This window comes from Neofelis nebulosa, chromosome 1 (genome assembly GCF_028018385.1).
Source record: "Neofelis nebulosa isolate mNeoNeb1 chromosome 1, mNeoNeb1.pri, whole genome shotgun sequence".
Taxonomy (NCBI): Eukaryota; Metazoa; Chordata; class Mammalia; order Carnivora; family Felidae; genus Neofelis; species Neofelis nebulosa.
The window spans coordinates 95,861,711-95,884,211 of NC_080782.1; the positions used below are offsets into that span (position 1 = coordinate 95,861,711).

The 22,501-nt window shown below is 38.5% G+C and overlaps 1 protein-coding gene and 1 long non-coding RNA gene across 7 annotated transcripts in view; one reads left to right on the forward strand and one right to left on the reverse strand.

Annotated features, from left to right (window-relative positions):
* Window positions 1–2,037, forward strand: part of LOC131510901 (uncharacterized) — a 45,723-nt gene extending 43,686 nt beyond the window's left edge. Inside the window, exon 4 of the long non-coding RNA XR_009261239.1 lies at window positions 9–2,037. This is a non-coding gene — a long non-coding RNA (uncharacterized LOC131510901). The remainder of the gene's footprint in view (window positions 1–8) is intronic.
* ZFYVE16 (zinc finger FYVE-type containing 16) overlaps window positions 1–21,254 on the reverse strand; it is a 51,011-nt gene extending 29,757 nt beyond the window's left edge. For 3 of the 6 annotated variants that reach the window (XR_009261219.1, XM_058728465.1, XM_058728511.1), the window contains exons 1-4: window positions 20,700–20,852; window positions 7,955–8,062; window positions 4,421–6,666; window positions 2,702–2,798 (exon numbers count right to left, since the gene is read on the reverse strand). Coding sequence is in view for 5 of the 6 variants with exons in the window: in XM_058728465.1 (XP_058584448.1) it covers window positions 2,702–2,798; window positions 4,421–6,666; window positions 7,955–8,024 (2,413 nt within the window). In the remaining variant the exon portion in view is untranslated. Of the gene's footprint in view, window positions 1–2,701; window positions 2,799–4,420; window positions 6,667–7,954; window positions 8,063–16,900; window positions 17,030–20,699; window positions 20,853–21,115 lie in introns of those variants that run through there. The other 3 variants (XM_058728495.1, XM_058728485.1, XM_058728474.1) reach the window with 3 other exon arrangements.
* Between the last annotated feature and the right edge of the window lie 1,247 nt (window positions 21,255–22,501).

Sequence of the window (22,501 nt, forward strand, 5' to 3'; positions counted from 1 at the left end):
TTTTCAAGTTGTGAGGAGAAAGAACTCAATGGCTAAGCAAGAAAAAGAAGTGGCACTTGGCAAAGACAATGACCTTACTCCAGCTGGCAGCACCCTACTTCACTATAAGTTACCAATTGTCTCAATATTCTATTTAGCATATATTTGATATCTACTAAAGGAAATAACTGCTATTTAATATGACTGTCTTGGTTTTTGTCCTTGTACCCCTACAGTCTGTTTTTGACACAGTTCAGTGTGATTCTTTTAAGACATAAATCCTATCACATCATTCCTGTTTAAAATCCTTTAAGTGATTCCCAAATGGAGTGAAAATCCCAGTTGTTACAGTGGCTCACAAGACCCTACACAGTCTACATCCCTACCTCCTCTGTCTTCCCACTTAGCTCTCTGACCTCATCTCTCACTACGATCCCACTTGCTCATTATGATCCAGCCACCAGGCCTCCTTGTTCTTCAATAAGTCAAATAAGCACTCTCCTAGCTTAGAGTCTTGGCTCTTATTCTCTCTGCCTGGAATGTTCTTCCACAAATACTCACTTTATTCTCAGCTTTATTCTCTCACTTAAGTCTCTGCTCTCACATCATATCATAAAGCCTTATTCTGCCCAACATTAAAAAACACTACTTCTTGTTACCAATCCAGCACTATCCATCCCTCTTATAATCTTTTATTTTCATTTAGGATATTATCGCCATCTGATATCCTCTTTCCTAACTATCCATCTCTCCCCACATTCCTAAGCTCCACGAGAACAGGAAATATATTCTTTCACAGCTAGAGCTCCAAAATGCAAAATATTGCTTGAATGTTGGTGAATGATTTTTTATCCAAATAACATAGAACAGGCACTGAGAGCTCTCCCCTCAGCATTTCTCCAAACCAATCTGCTAGATATGTTGCCACTGCTACAGTCATCTTCCTCAAAGGCCACTGAATGACAGCACTCTCATGAATCAGCTTCCCCTCACCAAATAAAATCCAAACATCTTACTCTGAGTTTTGAGTAATGTCCAACTTGCCCCAAATCTACCTAATGGCACTCACCAGCAGGCTTCCTTGAAACTTACACAGTCTCAGCACAGCTTCCTCATTATCCATAATCTCTATTTAAACTATCTTTTCTTCTTAATCCTTTATGGAATCTAACAACCCTTCTTGAGCCATCTTTCTCATCTTATTTAATAACATTATTTTAAATGGTCACGTCTACCATCTTCAACCCTAAAGGTGATATTAAAATAACTTGTGTTTGTTTTCTTGTGGTGTATAAATTAATGTTAAATAGAACTGTGAGAATATATTCTAGAAGGTATCATACAGAATAAATAAAACAGATAACTAAATAACCAAATTCATTCCAAGATATTTTCTTTGAGAAACCAAAGCATGATCCCAAAATCCTACTGAGTCTCTTTAATGACTGCATCTTTTCTCCTGGTACCTTACAGTCAAAATGTTTGAATGTTCACCTAAAACTCTGACATGTCAACTCAAATAATGTTTCAAATATTAGTGGCTATTTTATTTTTTTTCAAGTAGGGAGAGAGAACTATGTGGGAGCCTGAATTCTATTCCTGAATTCTAGCAGGCTGTCTGACCACCAGCACCAGCAGTCTTCTGGGGCTACTGAAACAGCATGGGAAAAAAACCAAAACAACTATAAAGTCTTAAACTAACCTCTTCATAAACAATGTTGGTAATATGGAAATATAAAAAGTTCACACTCTGTTATCTTCCAGAGCAAGGGGCAACAACAGGGAGTAAAGTAGCTTACCTCAGGCTAATAGACTCCCATCAGAGCTTTTTGGAAAACTGATGAAAAATTTTATCTTCATTCAAAAGAGAAAAACAAATTATTATCAGGTATTTATTCTCCTAGCTCACAGGGGAAGCAGTACCTGAGCTAAAAGCACAGGTCTGGTATTGAAAAGTCCCAAGTCATATTTGCTGGGAATTAAACTGTCAACAAATCTTTCAAAATGCCAAGAAGTACTCAAAAGAGCAAATGTGTATTTGAGGGAAAAAGCACAATACAACACACACACACACACACACACACACACACACACACACACTGTGAGAACACAAATAAGACTACCAAGACTATTGCTGATAATGGTAGCTAAGCTAGGGAGCCAGAAACAATGGGAAATTCATACAAACAAAATTCTAAAATTGAGAAGGGAAAAAAATATGAGACAAAATGTGCTAATACTGTGACAGTTCTATGAATTTATATATAAAATCGTAAATATTACTACCTTATTTTTTATTCCCATCTTAGATTATAATTTTCTAAAGGGTGGGAACAATTATCTTGCCTTATGCTATTAGTGTGTAACACTAAATACTATTCAACAGTAACTATTCTATAAAAGTTTAGATTAAGATGATAAGGATGACAATGATGTTGACAAAACAAATAGGCAGATGAAATGCAGCATTTAGGGACTTGGTACCTGTTAAAAGTTAATGAACTGCCACTCCAGAAACTGCTTCCTTTCCGGATTGGTAGTATTAATTGTGACAGTAGAACAAAAAGAAGAGAAACCAAGCCGTGGGATGGCCCACCTAAGCCAGATAAGTCAACACTAGGTCCCCGCCTTAAGAAAATAAAGAAGTTTTTCTTTGTCACAATCCAATTGTTTTTAAGATATATTCAATTACTGGAAGAAAATATGTCAGGTTAATACTCACCTTTACTTATAGACTCAAAGCAGACTACACATACTCTTGCTTCCTTTTCTAGATATTGCAGTTTGCACTTCCTATTACAACAGACACCACAAAAGACCTATAAAGAATAAAATATCGAATTTGGTTTTGTGTCAAGCATGTTTATACCTACAGGAGGCAGGGAGAGAGGAGGCCCAAAATCTAATTAACCAAACACCATTTTTTTGATGATATAAATAATTTTTCTAATCACCATAATCATAGATAGTTATTAAAATAATTATTTTTTGTTTGTTTTACTTCAATGAGGTTTCTGCAACTTAAAATCATATCTCTGGAGTGGCTAGGTGGCTCAGTTGGTTAAGCATCGAATTCAACTCATGTCATGATCTTGTGGTTCATGAGTTTGAGCCCCACATCAGGCTCTGGGCTGACAGCTCAGAGCCTAGAGTCTGCTTTGGATTCTCTCTCTCTCTCTCTCTCTCTCTCTCTGCTCCTCCCCAGCTCATGCTCTCTCACTCTCTATCAAAAATAAAACTTTAAAAAATTTTTTTTAAATAATAAAAAAATAAAAATAAAATTGTATCTCTCACAAGTGGAATTCCTTTAAGTCAATTCTGTTCATTGGAAAGGAACAAAAATGTTCTTTAATGAGTAACTTTACAATTTAAAAAGTTTTCTGTGGTCCTTTATTTACAACTTTTAAAGGTAGAATGTCATTATTTTTCTAAAAGAAAAGAGGGGTGATCTGAGACCAACCCAATACTGAAAATCAATGCTGAATAAAAAATGCAATGTTGGGGTGCCTGGGTGGCTTAGTCGGTTGAGCATCCAACTTTTGATTTCAGCTCAGGTCACAATGGGGTCTGTGCTGAGCATGGAGCTGTTTGGGGTTCTCTCTCTCTCTCTGTCTCTCTCTCTCTCTCCCTCTGCCCCTCTCCCCTACTCACTCTCTTTCTCTTTAAAATAAATAAAATGAAAATAAATGAATACAAATAAAAAATTTGAAAGAATTAAATGTTATTTCTATAGGAAACCCTTAGAGTTTATAGTCAATGCAGTCAGAATGCAAACAACGCCAGCTTCAGCATTCTGAACCTTGTGGCAACCAATTTGTTTTTCTTTCTCCCAGTATTTCCCTAGATAGACTCTCTAACACTAACTGCAAAATGGTCTTGAAATTAAGACTTCAAGGACCCAGGGGGATATAATGAATTTGGGACATCTCAAGTGTAAATGTTAGAGAGATAAAGATACATATTCTTTAGATTTCATAAAAACTAGTAATTAGTATTCCTTATTTCCCAGTATGTAATACTAACGACAATGTGACATTTATTCATTCTCAAGCAATCTATAAAATGAAAGTGTTTTATTTATTTCCACGTAGGTGAAAAATAATGATTTTAAACTAAAACTTTAAATCATCTATCAATCCGTTTTGTAACATTAAATTTCATTTTAAATGTCTCAAAAGAATAGGAGCACCTCAGTCCATTATGTGTCCGATTCTTGGTTTTAGTTCAGGTCATGATCTCCCAGTTTGTGGGATTGAGCCCCAAGTCGGGCTCTGTGCTGTCAGCACAGAGCCTGGCAGGGATTTTCTCTCTCTCCTCTCTCTCTGCCCCTCCACCCACTCGCTCATACACGTGCACACACTCTCTCTCAAGATAAATAAATGTTAAAAAAAAAAAAATAAATGTTTCAAAAGAATAAAAAACAAAGATTTTTATAACTTACTTTCCCACATGCTCGGCAGTGGTGTCGCCTTTTCGTAAAAGTAAATTTGACCTGGCAGTTCATACAGTTTGGAGCTTCTGAATCAGGAACCCAAGTAGGTTGTTTTAGGCCCAAAACCAGGCCTTCTTTGCAAGTGTTTACAGGTAGAGATTCTTCACCCACAGTTATAAAAGTGGATCCACCTTCAAAATTACTTTCTATATCAATGTAATTAGAGTTGAAGCTAACCTGAGGATCAGCTGTAGAATCAGTAGTACAAGCGGTTGGAACAATCGTATTTGTTGTGCTGGGTTCACTTTCAGGGATATTTGGAACATCTGGTTTACCTGGTTCCTTTGAACTCCCTGGTCTTGATGGAATGCTAAACAATTGCTTAGGTCTAGCCCCTCCAACATGAACAGACTGACTATTAATATCAGAGACTGATAATTCACTCATAATCTCAGATTTATTGTTAGGTAACCCTTGTTCATTTGCAATTGTACTTTTTTCCCCTAAAGAAAGGCCACCATTTGCTGTTGTATTTTGTTTATCAACTGTTTCACAAATCATATTAATACCAAGACTTTCCCCAGTAGCTCCTGTTTCAGCATTGAAATATGTGTTACTGACATTTCCATCATCTAGGCCTTTCACATCTATATGATTCATTTCAGAGTTTGAGTCATTCACATTTTCTTCAAAGGCTTTTATGTTACTAGTCTGAAGATACTGTTCAGTTAGAAAGGCATCAAGTTCAGCATCACTAATTAGTGTTCCACTTTTCATACCTTCATCAATATTAAAGTAATCTAAGTCTTGCCCATTGATTTCAGTGCTTAAAAAAGGGAGACCTTCACAACCATCAGGAAACTCTGGGGCATCAGCACCAGAAAGCTCCAATTGAGATTCTGTAGCTGTAGAAGACTTTGTGTTACCAGGGTAATCCAAAGATTCAACTCTGATTACCATCTGGTTGGACTCTTCCTTTCTATCTCCCACCTTTTCAATTACGTTTTCACATTTTTCCTGTTTCAAATGATCAGTCTCCTTCAACGGTTCCCCACCCAGAATAACACTCTTCTGTTTTTCTTCATGGACTGTCACTGTGTCTTGTATGTTATCTTTATGTTCATTCTGTGATAAACAATCACCATGTGCTTTACTTTCAATTAATGATCCACACAAAGACCCAGGTACTGGAAGACAGGTCAATGAGGAATAGATCTCTTCATCTGAAACCTGTAAAGCTGGAGAGGAATCTTGGATTGTATCTTGATTATCTTTAAGACCTATATTTCTTGAGTCTTCTTTAGCAGATTGTTTTACAAATACAGCAGTCCTATCTTCCTGAAAGGAAAAGTCAGGTAATTTGAAATTTTCATCTTTTGAATTTGAGTCATATAAGTATAAATCTTCATTTTTTGGAACACTGCAGGGCACAGTACTTGTGCAGTCTCCTTCTTTTAAACATTCTGTGGCAGCTATGACTGCCACGTCTACTTCATCTTCCACCAAACAGCTATCAGCTTTTAGTAATTCACATGGCTGGTTCTTGTGTTGTAGGTGGTCTTTGGTATCAAACATTTTAGAACTTTGTTGAGTCAAAGCAGATGGCATGTTAAAACCATCAACAACTGGTTCTAACTGATTAAAAATCTTTTTATCCTTTAAATTCTCTTTTCCGCTGTAATTACATGAATCTGAAGGTGTTGTATCTACTTTTATACCCAATTCTTCAGCTCCACTAATTTCTCTATTTTGTAATTCAGAGTGGACATCATTCTGTTCCTCTCTGACAGTATTATTATCACGGTCTGTTGAAGAGGCATGAAGAGTTTCTGACACTGAAGATAAATCCAATCCAATCAAAGAATCTGCACTAGACTTAAAATCATCTGGCAATAATTGTTTAATATCTTCTTCACTATTTGTTACATGAACTAAGTTACCCATGTCACTTATCAGATCACAGACAGGTTTACTACATCGTCCCATATACAGAGGCTGGATTTCATCTGAAGTGCCACCATCCACAGAAGAAAGCAGATCAAGTCCTGTTACATTTTTTTCATTTTGTATAGAAGTTAGTCCCTCAAGTGTTTTGTTCGGAGAAATCTGATTTGTTTCATAGCATGTTTCTGATGAGGCACAACAATTAATGCATTGTTGATCCTTTGGTAGTAGCGAGGAAGCCAACTCTGAAGAAACTGAACAGTGGTTAGAATCATATACATTTTGCACATCTCGGAGATAATCTTGTTCATCTAATTAAAAGAGAGATACAATGTTATTCAGGAGAGCCAAATTAAAATTATCACAAAGATGTTACATTTTCTAAGACTTCTAAACTGAACTTTTATTTAGACCAGAGGTAGACTACTTTCTTACAAACAGTAACAACCTCCAAAACATTTTTTTAAGATTTTTTTATTTTTGAGTAGTCTCTATACCCAATGTGGGGCTCAAACCCTGAGATTAAGAGTCACATGCTCTGATTGAGCCAGCCAGGTGTTCCACCCCCCATTTTTTTTATTTAAATTACTTGGGAGTTTTTACTATTCAATGCAAATGTCACAATGTGATAAAAGTTGCATTTGAAATAGGGGCAACTGAGTGGCTCAGTCAGTTAAGCATTGGACTTCAGCTTAGGTCATGATCTCACAGTTCATGAGTTCAAGCCCTACATCAGGCTCTGTGCTGACGGCTCAGAACCTGGAGCCTGCTTCGGATTCTGTGTCTTCCTTTATCTCTCCCCCTCCCCCACTCATCCCTCTACACTTGCGTGCTCTCTCTCAAAAGAAATAAGTAAACTTTAAAGAAACACACACACACACACACACACACACACACACACACACACACACACACAAACCAAAATAACTCAGCTGCACTATAAAAACCAGACTGAGGAAGAGCTGACAAACAATTTAACTTCTTGGTTCTCTCTCCAGTTTCCTAGTCTTCATTCTAAAATGAGTAAAACAGGGGTGCCTGAGTGGCCCAGTGAGTTAAGTGTCTGACCTCAGCTTAGGTCATGATCTCAAGGTTCTTGTGTTCAAGCCCTGCATCAGCCTCCACACTGACAGTGCAAAGCCTGCTCTGGGTTCCTTCATATTCTCTCTCTCTCTCTGTCCCTCCCCTACTTGTGCTCTCTCTCGCAAACAAATAAACTCAAAAAAATGGGGTTGGTCTTTATAAAATATCATTATAAAAAATAATAAAGTGAGTAAAACACTATCTCTCATAGTAATGAAATACCAATTCATGTAAAGTTTTCAAGTTGCTTTCAGCTGGCTCATATGTTGATTTTAAAGGTCTTTTAGTTAAATTTGTATCTGTAGAGAAAACTAGCTTCTTTACTTCTATTTCTGGCTATTGGTTCTATTCTGTATAAGAATAAACTAGCATGTTATAATAAAACATGAACTCCTTACAGAATATAACCTTGTGACCAGAACTAAAACCAAATTTGCTAACAGTACTCTATATCTTAGACAAGTGATGCAGACATTTAAAAATTCCATTAGTAACAAAAATTAAAAACCAACACACCTGGATTCTGTTCAAAATCATCTAGGAGTCTGTCCAAGTCACTGACTGCTGCTTTAAAATAACTGTCCATCCTACTTAAAGACTTATTCAGAATTTAATTCTCTATGCCTAGAAAATAAAAAGTCATGAAAGTTCATTTAATTCTCTAACATATAAATATTATGCCATCTACTGCATACCGAGAAACATAGTCGAGAAATAGACACAAATAAATTCCTTTGAGGAATTTACAATTTAGTTGAAGCAATTGCTTCTCTATATACAAAATGACAAGAAAACCAACTCTAACAACATAACACACATACACTATTGTAAATTTTAAAACACTTATCTAAGTGACATGAGTTACTTAAGGTACATAATCAAAGAAGAATTCATAAGTGAATGCTAAAAATAGTTATAAGAACTTTATATCAAATAATATATATGATATGGTAATATAAAATATACCACTTACAAATAAAAATACTGCATGTAAAAACTTATGGGATTCAGCAAAAGCAGTACTTCAAATACAGCTTTAGATCCTCATGTTAGAATAGGAGAAAGACTGAAGACTAGTAAGCTAAAAACAGGAGTTAAAGAAATAGAAAATGAACATATTAAGAGACATATAAAAAAAACTAAAAGTTAGTTTTATGAATAAAGCAGATAAATCTCTGATCTATGTCAAGAACTTCTCCATATAAGTCTGGAGACACCTTAAAGAAATCTATCAGTGACTAATGGGATAAAATCAAAAGGACACAGGAGCCTACTTGAAGGGGTTCCTACTATCTTAAATAGGACAACCAAACATCAAATTAACTAAGCCTGCAAAGGACTGAACACATATCAAATAGATAAAAAACAAAGAGATCTTAATGATACTAAAAACAAAAACAAATACCACCACTCATTAGAGGGTTGCCAGGGCATAAACCCATTGCTCTGAAAGGTGATACATTAAGGGAAAAGAGCCAATAACTTATCCTTCCCTTTATTAACAAAATGTACTTTAAGTAGTTGCTGAAGGAAAGTTCTTTAGGTAAGAATCTCAGGTAATAAATGCAGATGTATATTAAAATTTTTTAAATCATCTCTTGGCAATCCTTAATGCAAGTAATAGACTAGGCAATGGCTATCAATGGATGTTAATTAAAGTGTTAGATGAAAGATTGGAGGAGAACTTTATAATGGTGGGAACAGACAAACACATCTGATTTCCAGTGATCAATCTCACTATCAATAAATATGGAAGGGAGTGCCTGGGTGGCTCAGTCGGTTAAGCGTCTGACTTCAGCTCAGGTCATGATCTCGCAGTTCGTGAGTTCGAGCCCCGCGTCGGGCTCTATGCTGACAGCTCAGAGCCTGGAGCCTGTTTCAGATTCTGTGTCTCCCTCTCTCTGCCCCTCCCCTGCTCGCACTCTGTCTCTGTTTCTCAAAAATAAATAAACATTAAAAAATAAATAAGTGTGGAAGAACCAAACATTATGTGCCTCATGTGGAAGACATAGTATCCCATATAATATATTCTTAACCAAAAAAACTGAACCTCAATCTAATCAAGCTTTTAGAACTAACCACGTATTTACAGGAAATCCAAGCATAGACAGACAAGTTAGATGATATCAAAACAAAGCAATCAACTAAATCCAGAAGGTGGAACACTCTACAGCAACGTTCCTCACACTGTCTTTGGTAAATGACCTTTTCTAAAAAAAATTTCCAATCTGTTCCATACTGCTACTTTTGTAAAGCATAATCAACAATATAAATTTTGCAATAATACATAACAAACAAAAAGATATACATTATTAAGCACATCTGAACAGTTCCCTGGGGTGAAGAATAAGAGTGGGAAATGAGGGATAAAAGACAAAAATGAGACAGTTTTTTACAAGAACCATTTATGATAGTGTCATGAAATGAACACTTGAGGTCCAGAAAAAAATAAGGACACTTTAAAAATGAGTTAAAAAGCTTAGACACAGCTTAAGAGAAAAATGAATGAACTAGAAAACCTATCTGAAAAAACAACCTAAAAGGCAGCCCAGAAAGACAAGAGGGACATATGACAGGGTAAGAGACATGGATGGCAGAAGTCATCTATCATAAGAATGGAGACCTCTAAAGAAGATAGACAGCATGAAACAAGGATGCTTAAAAAGATGGTAGGAATTTTTCTAGAATTGATGAAAAATACAACTCAACAGATACAGGTAACCCCTATACCAAGCCATTTCAATAAAGAGAAATGCACAGGTGGCCACTCTATAGTTAAACTTTTATACTCCAAAAGTAGAGGACCCTTCAGAAAAGGTCACCTTAAAAGAACAATAATTAGGGGCGCCTGGGTGGCTTGGTCGGTTAAGCATCCGACTTCGGCTCAGGTCATGATCTACGGTCCATGAGTTCGAGCCCCGCATCGGGCTCTGTGCTGACAGCTCAGAGCCTGGAGCCTGTTTCAGATTCTGTGTCTCCCTCTCTCTCTGCCCCTCCCCTGTTCATGCTCTGTCTCTCTCTGTCTCAAAAATAAATAAATGTTAAAAAAAAAAAAAGAACAATAATTAGGGGCGCCTGGGTGGCTCAGTCGGTTAAGCATCCAACTTCAGCTCAGGTCATGATCTCATAGTCCATGGATTTGAGCCCTGCGTCAGGCTCTGTGCCGATGGCTCAGAGCCTGGAGCCTGCTTCGGATTCTGTGTCTCCCCCCTCTCTCTGCCCCTCCCTTGCTCATGCTCTGTCTCTCTCTGTCTCAAAAATAAAAACATTAAAAAAAATTTTTTTAAAAACAATAATTATTCTGGAAACAGGTAAACTTCAGAACAATTTTCAATAATAATGGCATGTCATCCTAATTTAACAAAGCACATTACTTCTTTTATTTCCATTTTTAAATTTTTTAAATATTTTATTTTATTTTTCAGAGAAAGAGAGAGAGAGGGAGGGAGCAAGGGAGGAGCAGACAGAATCCGAAACACACTCCAGGCTCCGAGTTGTCAGCAGAGAACCTGACACGGGGCTCAAATGCATGAGCCACGAGATCATCACCTGGGCCGAAGTCGGATGCTTAACCAACTGGGCCACCCAGTCAACCCATTTTCCATTTTTAAATTGTGGTTATATCATACATATACAATAGTACACAAAAACACACACACCAAAAAAACAAAAGGAACTTGGAATAAGAGAAAAATGCAGGAAACAGAAGCAAACTTCAAAGAAACTAATATTCTCAGAAAAACAGCAACGCATATATGACACAGGAAGAGGAAGCCATAAATAAGGAACATATGTGGGGGGGTGGGGGGCAGGGAGCGATCATGAAAATTGATGGAAAAATCTTAAAAATTCAAGTGAAGCTTGTTGGATGCAATTAAAGCAGTGCATAGAGAGGCATTTATAACTTAAGTGCATATGTTTAAAAAAAGATCTAAAAATCAATCATCTAAGCTTCCACCTTGGGAAACTAGAAAAAGGAGAGTAAGAAGAGCAAAACAAGTAGAAACAAAGATAACAAAGATTAGAACAGAAAACAATGAGATTAAAAGCAGGAAAGCAACAAATAGGAAAAAAAAAAAAATCAGTGAAACCAACAACTCCTTTCTTTGAAAAAAAAATCAGTAAAACTGATAAATTAGGCTAATCAAGAAAAGAGGGAAGCACCTGGGTGCCTCAGTAGCTTGAGCATCCGACTCTTGATTTTGGCTCAGGTCATGGTCCCAGGGTCATGGGATCTAGCCCTACATCAGGCTTCATGCTGAGCATGGAGCCAGCTTAAGATTCTCTCTCTCTCCCTCTGCCCCTCTCCCCTGCTCACACATGCTGTCTCAAATTAAAAAAGGAAAAAAGAAAAAAAAGAGAGAGAAACACAAATTACCATATCAGAAATGAAAGAGGGAACAAAATTACTGATAATATGAACTTAAAGGAAAATGAGGAAATATGAACAACTCTATGCCTCCAAACTTGATAATTTAGATGAAATAAACCATTTCCTTGGAAGACACAAGCTACCAAACCTCACACAAAGAGAAACAGATAACCCAAACAGCCCTGTATCTATTAATGAAACTGAATCAATAATTAGTAACCTTCCACAAATCACCAGATCCAGATGGCTTCATTGGTGAATTTTACCAAATATTTAAGGAAGAAATAATACCAGTTCTCCACAATCTCTTTCAGAAAAAAGGAAGCAGAGGGAATCCTTCCTAATTCATTTGATTAGACCAGTATTAATCTAATACCAAAACCAAATACAGACATTACAAGAAGAAAACTACACACCAATATTGCTCATGAACACAGACATAAAAATCCTCAACAAAATATTAGCAAGTAGAATCCAACAATGTATAAAACAAATTAACAGAACAACCAAGTGAAATTTATCCAGGTATGCAAGGCTGGTTCAACCTCTGAAAATATCACATTAACAGATTAAAGAATTATCATATAATCATATCGATGGATGCAAAAAAAAAAAGCATGTGACAAAACTCAACACTTACTTATGATAAAAACCCTCAGCAAGTTATGAGCAGAGAGAAACTTCTTCAATTTGATGAATAGCTACAAAATGCCTACAGCTAATATTATATACATTATGATGAGAAACTGGATGCTTTCCAATCAAAGATTGGGATCAAGGAAAGGATATCTTCTTTCACAACTCCTATTCAACAGAGTACTGAAACTGCAGTAAGAAAGGAAATAAAAAATACACCATTTGGAAAGGAAGAACTACAACTGTCTTTATTTGCAATGACATGATTTTCAATGTAGAAAATCCCCAAAAACTGATCCCCCCCAAAACAGAGTAGTGAATATAGCAAGGATGTTGGATACAAGGTTAATATACAAAAATCAAATGCATTCCTATACATGAGCAAGGAACAACTGGAATTTGGAATTTTAAAAAATACCATTTACGATAGCACATCAAAAGAGTAAATACTTAGGTATAAATTTAACAAAATACATACTGGACCCATATGTGGAAAACTACAAAATACGAATGAAAAAAATTAAAGAAGATCTAATTAAATGAAGATATATTCCACGTTCAAGGATAGGTACACTCCATATTGTTAAGATGTCAGTTCCTCTCAACTTGATCTCTGGATTCAATGCAATCCCAATCAAGATCCCAGCAAGCTTTTTTGTAGGACTCAGGAAACTCAGAATTCTAAAGTGTATACAGAAAGGAAGAGGACCTAGAATAGCCAACATAACGCTGAAAAAGAAGAACAAATTTGGACAACTCACTCTAATTTTAAGACTCATAAAGCTGTAATAATTAAAGCAATGTAGTACTGGCAAAAAAAAAGAAAAAAAAACAGACACATAAACCAGTGCAAAAGAATAGAGAGCCTGCGGGGCTCCTGGGTGGCTCAGTCAGTTGAGCATCTGACTTCAGCTCAGGTCATGATCTCATGGTTCATGGGCTTGAGCCCCACATCAGGTTCTGTGCTGACAGCCCAGAGCCTGGAGCCTGTTCGAGATTCTGTGTCTCCCTCTCTCTCTGCCCCTCCCCTGCTCACGCTTTGTTTCCATCTGTCTCAAAAATAAATAAACATTAAAAACAATAATAAAAAAATAAAAAATAAAAAGAATAGAGATCCTGGAAATAGACCCACACAAATAAATACAGTCAAATTATCTTTGACAAAGGCTCAAAGGCAATTCAAAGGAGAAAGGCTCATCTTTTCAACAAGTGGTGCTGAGAAAACTGGACATCCCAAAAATGGGACATCCCATGCCAAAAATACGAACCTAGATATGGACCTTACACCTTACACAGGAACGTACTTAAAAAGGATAAAGAACTAAATGTAAAATATATTATAATATTTCTTGAAGAAAACATTACAGAAAAATCTACATATCCTTGGGTTTGGTTATCATCATAACAATAGCATGATCCATTAAAAAAACTGATGAAGTTAGACTTTAAAATTAAAAAACATATGCTCTGAAAAAGACACTTAAGAGAATAAGAGGACAAGCCATATCCTGGGAGATAACATTTGCAAAACACATATCTGATAAAGGACTTGTATCTAAATCTCCAAAAAACTCCTAAAATTAAATAATTAGAAAACAAACAATCCAATTAAATGGGCAAAAGTTCCACAAAGAGACACCTCACCAAAGACAACACACAGTTAGCAAATAAATACATGATAAAATGCTCAACGTCATTTGTCTTTAGGGACTACAGATTAAAACAATGAGATACCATTTTACATCAATTACAATGGCTAAAATCCAAAAAACTGACAATACCAAATGCTGCAAGGATGCTATTCAGCAGGAACTCTCATTTATTCCTGATGGGAATACAAAATGGTACGGCCACTCTGAAAAATAATTTGTCTCTTATAAAACTAAACATAGTCTTACCATATGATCCAGCAATCATACTATTAGGTATTTTACTCAATTGACTTAAAGGTTTATGTCCACACAAGAATTTAGATGTGAAGTTTATAACAGCTTCTTTTACAACTGACAGAATTTGGAAGCATCCAAAATGACCTTCAGTAAATAAACAGATAAATAAATTGTGATACATCCATGCAATGGAATAGTATTCAATGATATAAAGAAATAAGCTAACAAGCCACAAAAAGACATGGGACGTACCTTAAATATGTATTGTATGTGAAAGAAGCCAATCTTAAAAAGTCTACCTACTGTATGATTCTAATTGACATTCTGGAAAAGGTAAAACTACAAAGAGAATAAACACATCAGTGATTGCTAGTAGTTTGGGTGGGGGGCAGTTGAACTTGAGAGTAAAGCACTGTGGATTTTTTAGGGTGGTGAAACTACTTTATATGATACTATAGTGGTGAATATAAGACATTAAGCATTTGTCAGTATCTACAGAACTTTATGACACAAAGAATAAACCTCAGTATTTCCAAAGTTTTAAAAATTATTTATAAGGTCAGGTGATCGGGCGCCTTGGTGGCTCAGTCAGTTAAGTGTCTAACTTCAGTTCAAGTCATGATCTCATGGTGCGTGGGTTCGAGCCCCATGTCGGGCTCTGTGCTGACAGCTCGGAGCCTGGAGCCTGCTTCAGATTCTGTGTCTCCCTCTCTCTGCCCCTCCCCACTCATGCTCTGTCTCTCTCTCTCTCAAAAATAAACAAACATTAAAAAAAAATTTAAGGAGCACTTGGGTGGCTCAGTTGGTTAAGCATCGGACTTCAGCTCAGGTCATGATCTCACCATTTGTGAGTTCGAGCCCCACATCAGGCTCTGTGCTGAGAGATCATAACTTGGAGTCTGTTTCAGATTCTCTGTCTCTCTCTCTGCCCCTGCCTCCCACTCACGCTTTGTCTCTCTCTCCCCCTCAAAAATAAACACTAAAAAAAAATTTGGCGGGGGGTGGGGGAGGCGGTGCCTGGTTGGCTCAGTCAGTTGAGCATCCGACTTCAGCTCAGGTCATGATCTCAGTCCATGAGTTCAAACCCTGCACTGGGCTCTGTGCTGACAGTTCAGGGCCTGAAGCCTGCTTCAGATTCTGGGTCTCCCTCTCTCTGCCCCTCCCCCACTCACACCCCAGTCTCTCTCTCTCTCTTTCTCTCAAAAGTAAATAAACATTAAAAAAAATTTTTTTTAAGTACTGAAGGAATTCTGAATATAGAAATATTAAAAAACTAAAGTACAGGAACTAGAAGGCCTAGAAATAGTCTCTCATTAGGAAAAAAACCAGCATTTTTTAAAAAAATAATGGAATTCATTAAATGTTTACAGAGTATCTCTATGTATACCAGTGTACTACTAAGCATTATGTCATTTGAGGTGCCTACAAAGGTGCAAAAAAAGGAAAGATAATTAAATAATAATAGAATCTAATAATTTATAAAAGATATAATGCAAATACTGTACATGAAACCTTTTTTTTTAAACATTTATTTTTGAGACAGAGAGACAGAGCATGAACGGGGGAGGGTCAGAGAGAGGGAGACACAGAATCTGAAACAGACTCCAGGCTCTGAGCTGTCAGCACAGAGCCCAACGCAGGGCTTGAGCTCACAGACCCCGAGATCATGACCTGAGCCGAAGTCGTCCGCTTAACCGACTGAGCCACCCAGGCGCCCCACGTAAATGAAACCTTTTAACATGGCATTCGAAGCTGCACATAATTCCCATTTCAATCAACTAAGATGTACTTACTGTGCCAAAAATCTATGATGTACAGTAAAAAGACACAAATGGAATATAAGATATACTCCCTATTCTAAAGAAGTTTATGTGTACATATAGCAACCTGTTTTAGGTAATATCTTTTTTTTTAATTTTTTTTAATGTTTATTTTTGAGACAGAGAGAGACAGAGAGAGACAGAGCATGAATGGGGGAGGGTCAGAGAGAGAGGGAGACACAGAATCAGAAGAAGGCTCCAGGCTCTGAGCTGTCAGCACAGAGCCCAACGCGGGGCTCGAACTCACGAACCGTGAGATCATGACCTGAGCTGAAGTCGGACGCTTAACCGACTGACCCACCCAGGCACCCGTTTTAGGTAATATCTTTACTTACCTGACCATTTATATACTCCCAGATTTACAATAACATATTTACAATATTTCCTTTACAAAAATGGTTTTTAAAAATCTCTTCATGATTTTAAAAAAATTGGCAACAACATGGAAAATTAATCAGAAAACCAACAAAACCAATAGTAAGGAGACTCCTAAATGGTTAAGATGAGACACGATGAGGGCCTGAACTGACATAATGCAGAGCAGATGGAAAAGGGATCAATAGAAAAGTGACTAAAGAATGGGAAATTCTGGAGAGTGAAACAAGGGAGAAAGCTAGGATTACTGCCAGGTTTCCATCATGGGTGACTGAGCAGACAGTGGTACCACTGACTATGACAGGCAATACAAAGAAGAGCAGGACTCAGGGAAAAAGTAAGTTCACGTTTGGACTGTTGTTTGAAGTACCTTGAGAACATCCTGGGGGAGATGTCCAATAGGCAGTTGAATATAAGGATCTGGAATGCAGGAGAGAAGTCTGAGATAGATAAAAGATTTGGGAACTGGCAGCACATAACTGTTAATGGATGAGATCACCTAGGAAGAGAATATAGAAGAGGACAGGAGCCTGACATCAGATAACTACAGATCACAATTAGTCTTTCTAAAGCCACTCTGGATTAAACTTTGCCCAGAGTTATATGCACTTTGATAGGAAAATATCCAGTATAGAGTACTAAATGACTAAAAATCAAATTGCAAAACGTCATGTACAGTACAAACCCATTTTTACAAGTAAGTTGTTAAAAAAAAAAGTTAGCAAAGGCACAGGAAAAAAATATAGAGAGGCAAATACCAAACTGGTAATAATGGTATCTGTAATAATGCATGCCTTTCACATCTACATTATGTAATTCTATAGATAATGCATAATACATATCTGTATTTTACTTTTTGTTTACAAAAATGTACTACTTTTGTAAATAACAAAAAAGATAATTTTCTTCCTTTCCTAGAAACTTATAGTGCATATCCTTACAATATAAAATAGATAATAAAGGGATGCCTGGGTATTTCAGTTAGTTAAGTACCAACTTCAACTCAGGTCATGATCTTGCAGTTCATGAGGTCAAGCCCTGCATCGGGCTCTGTGCCCTGGAGCCTGCTTCGGTTTCTGTGTCTTCCTCTCTCTCTGCCCCTTCCCTGTTCGTGCTCTCTCTCTCAAAACTAAATAAACATTTTTAAAAATTAAAAAAGAAAAAGATAATAAAAATCTGGTAGGGGGCGGGGCACCTGGGTGGTTCAGTCAGTTGAGGGTCCAACTTCAGCTTCAGCGCAGGTCATTATCTCACACACAGTTTGTGAGTTGGGAGCCCCACATCGGGCTTGTTGGTATCAGCCTGTCAGAGCAGAGCCTGCTTCAGATCCTCTGTCGCTCGCACTCTGCCCCTCCCCCACTTGCACTCTCTGAAAAAATAAATAAATATATTTCTAAAAATCTTTTAGGGGGCATGTGGTGGCTCTATCAGTTGAGCATCAACTCTTGATTTTGGCTCAGATCATGATATCAAGGTTCATGGATTCAAGTCCCTGGTCAGGCTCACACTGACAGTGCAGAGCCTGCTTGGGATTCTCTCTCCCTCTCTTTCTGCTCCTCCCCAGCTCTCTCTCTCAAAATAAATAAATAAACTTTTTAAAAAACCCTTTAGAAAACAACACATTGACACTGGATTATAAATGGGCAAATAATATGAACTAGTAAGATTATGAAAAAATATTCAAAGAACAATCTGTACTATCAAAATAATCTGAATTATAACATATATCATTTGTTGCCTACTAAATCAGAACACAATTTTTTCTTAGTGATCTCTACACCCAACATGAGGCTCCAACTCACGACCCCCAAGATCCAGAGTCTCATAATTTCTTTTAGTAATATAAGGGATCAGGGGTGCCTGGGTGGCTCAGTTGGTTAAGCATCCCACTCTTGATTTCAGCTTAGGTCATGCTCTTGCAGTTCGTGAGCCTCAGCCCTGTGTCAGGCTCTGTGTTAATGGTGCAGAGCTTGCTTGGGATTCTCCCTCTCCCTTTCTCTCTCTCTCTCTGCCCTTCCACCATGCTTGCTCACACCCTCTCTCTCTCTAAAAAAAATAAACTTAAAAAACTTATTAAAATAATAATAATAATGATAAAAGTGTTGGTAAGGGTGTGACAAAACAAGCATCTCCAATACCGATGACAAGAAGTAAACCAGAATACCCTCTCAGAAAAACAATGTGATAATATGTATCAATAGCCTCAAAAAGTTTCCTAACATTTGATGTAACAATTCTTTTTAAAAATTTAAAATAATCCAAAGCAACTGAAAATATGCAAAGATATTCTACCAAATCATTAATTGAAACCATCTAAACACCAACATTAGAAAATTATGCAGGCATCAAAAGTAATTCTACTTTTAGAAAAACATTAGCACTTGTGTGCAGGAACACATCACAAAGAAATTTGAATGCTGCAATGTTTGTAATAGTGCAAAATTTCAAAGAACCTAACAGCTCATCAACATAAGAATAGTCAAATCACCTTTCTCAAACTGGTCTAAGGACCCCTGGAAGACTCTAGAACTTTTCAGGGGATCTGTGAGGTCCTTCCTTTTCCAAACACCTATCTATGCAAGTCTGGACTTTCTTAATATGCTTTAGTGTACAAGATAGCACATAAGAGTGAAGAGACAAGCAAATCTGAGAATCCAGCTGTCTTCTATAAAGCCAGACATTAGTGATCTACAAAAATATAAAACAATGCCACCCTTCCCACTACATTTTTTAAGAAAAATATATTTTTCAAAAATACTCTTTAATTCAATATATAAAGGGTTTTTAATGCACAATTTTTAAATATTTTCTGAATTTTAATTTCTAAAATAGCAAAATACTGCATTAAAGAACAAAAAATCTTTTAGTCTTCAGTCACCTTTAAGTTTGTAAAGGGATCCTGAAACCCACTGGGTTAAAAAAACTGTGATACCATCATATTACCTAACATTACAATTGGGGTGATAATTAAAAGGGAACTGAGCTTTAACTGCAATGTTCCAAAAGATAGTTCACTCATGTATTACTTGTGTAATCAAACATCATAAAGATACTCATGAAGCTTTTTAAAAACTGGAGGAAATACTTAAAAAATTTTAAGCAAAAAAAAGCAGGCAATCCAACTGTATATAACATCTCATCATCTTAATTAAGAAAATGCCATGAGAAAAAACCCTGGGAGATTAAAAGTCAAAATATTAACTGTGGTTGATTCACTTTAAATGGTTGAATTATGGCTTATTTTTTCTTAATCTTTATTATATTTAAGATTTTTTGTGACACTAAGTGTGCAGTTTAACATCCATGGGAGAAAAAAGGGGAGAAAGTGGGTGAAAAATTACAGTTTTACTGGATCAAACCATTGCACTCTTGCCAATTCAGAAGGAACAAGTTCTAATAAATTAAGGAACCTAATTCAACCAACAAATTGCCTTATTTTGTTAAATGAAAAAGATGAATTTATCAAATATATGGGATGGTTTCCACACGAGTCAAGCTAATAAGAACACTCAGTCTGGAATAATTTGTAATCACGGTAGAACAAGTAAGTTAATAGTCTCAAAGTTAGGCCATCTTTTAGGATTTTTCAGAGGTACCAAAGAAAAGGTAGAGGAAAGGAACACTACCGCATCCTTCAGATCTAAAATGATGAGAAAATGCATCGGTGCGAGAATGGGGTTTGCGAAAGAGCACAGGCGGCGATGACAGATTCTTCTGCTCGAGTCCTCCCAGCGCACAGGCTACCTCTCCGCGGGAACGACAGTCCCCTCTAGCAGGCACAGCCCCTCCCAAGGTGGGCCAAGCAGCCCTGGGGGCACTTCTCCCAGCCCCCACCGCGGCCCCCCGGGCCGCTCCCATCGCAGCCCCAAGCACTCCCGACGGCCCGGGTGGGTGGGACCCGGCAAAAAGCCGCCGAGATTGCCCTCCCTGCCTGGTCCAGCCGGCCAGGCTCTACCGAAGGGACACGAGGTTTGAGGGTCGTGATTCCCTGGCCAACTCAAGGACCTCGGAAAGAGAACAAGTCGGGGGCCTAGACTCGGCCCTTGGAGGAAAAGGAGGGCCAGACCCGGCACTCAGGTCGGCCGACCCAGCGGCCACCCCGCCCCCTCCGCGAGTGCAGCAGGGGTGAGGGGAGAGCCAAGAGGCCAGTTACTGGGGGGGGCTCTTACCTCCCCCACAACCCTGAGGAGCTCTCTGAGGACTCGATGCGACGAGGCGCAGAGGAGTGAAGAGCGACCCCGGCCGGGAGTCCCGGGGGTGAGCTACGTCGGCTCAGGGTTTGTTTTCCCCCGGACCTGTTTGGAGCGGGGAGGGGGGGGTGGGCGGGGAGGAGCAGACAGCGCAGGCGCAGAAGAGGTTTTCCGTCGACACACACGCACGCACGCACACACGCACGCACACACACACGCTCCCTTCCTCCGAGACCGCGCGTGCACACACACACACACACGCGCGCGCGCGCGCACACACACACACACACACACACTCACTCCCTCCCTCCCTGCGAGTCCGCGGCCTCCGCCAAGTCCCGAGGCGCCTGCGCGAGGCTCTGCGGGGTCTGAGCCGAGGGTGCCGGGATTCTTACCGGAAGTGCCTGAGAAGGTTGTGCGGTGATGAGGCAGCTTGAAGACCCGCATTAGACCGGGACTGAGTTTCCCCCTAGACGTCTGGGAGCCGGAATCGGGAGGCCACCTGCGTCAGTGTCCGGCTTCCTTTGCCCTTGGATGACCTATACGCAGCTTCCCCCGCCCCCACCCTACAGCCTCAGCGGAGCCGGCGCGGCGCACCGGCCTGTACTGGACACGCCCGCCTGCCAGGCAGCGAACCAGTCCTGCTCCCCGCTCCGCTGTCCTCCCGGAAAGCCTTTTTACTTAACGCTGGTGTTGCCCACCCCCGTTTTTCTCTCGGCGGCAACTGAAAAGCTCCCACCTATCCCCCAGCTTCAAGCCCTCCAGTTGACTGCCTGCTCCCAAGGCTGCTGGCCTTCCCTCTCATTGCTTTAGTTCTGCTTTTCTAACAGTGACCACGAGAACAGCTGCCTCCCCGCGTCTAAGAACAAAAGCTAACCAACTGGAGAAATAAATGCTCCTCATGTGATGGATGTTTGTGCTTGTTGAGCTTTACTATTTTTACCACAAGTTTCTTATAAATTTAAGTGAGGGAAAAGGAGATCATGGGTATGGGGAGAAGAATCCCATCTGTTGGGGCGCCTGGGTGGCGCAGTCGGTTAAGCGTCCGACTTCAGCCAGGTCACGATCTCGCGGTCCGTGGGTTCGAGCCCCGCGTCGGGCTCTGGGCTGATGGCTCAGAGCCTGGAGCCTGTTTCCGATTCTGTGTCTCCCTCTCTCTCTGCCCCTCCCCCGTTCATGCTCTGTCTCTCTCTGTCCCAAAAATAAATAAAAAACGTTGAAAAAAAAAAATTTAAAAAAAAAAAGAATCCCATCTGTTGCCAAAAAGTTTTACCGGTAATTCATACTGGTCTTTCAAAAATTTCAAGAGTTGTATGTAGTACGTTAGGGGTATTTCATTCAGATGTGATTTATGGTGAAAGATTTGAGAATCGGTTCAAATTCTAAATCTGCAGTTTGCAACAAACAATAGGTTGTGCTCTTTCAAAAGTACTGAATCTCTATTTTCTTTCTCTGATTTTACTAAACCTGAAATGAAATTGTGTTGTTTTAGTCCAACAGTAAAACTTTTCTTGATACTTGATAATTTTGATAATTTATTGAGCATCTACCATGTGACAAACGTTGCATTAAATGCTTTGCTTATATTATCTCACTTAATCCTAAGTAGTTATACAAAGTACTGTATGCATATTTCTCTACTGTGCGTTAAATGTTGTTTACAGATAAAAGGGTCATTGCCCTTATGGAACCACCATCTAATAGCAGAAACTCGTGGATACAAGTGTTTGGGATAGAAATATTTATATAGAAATATTCATATAGTATAACACATATCTATA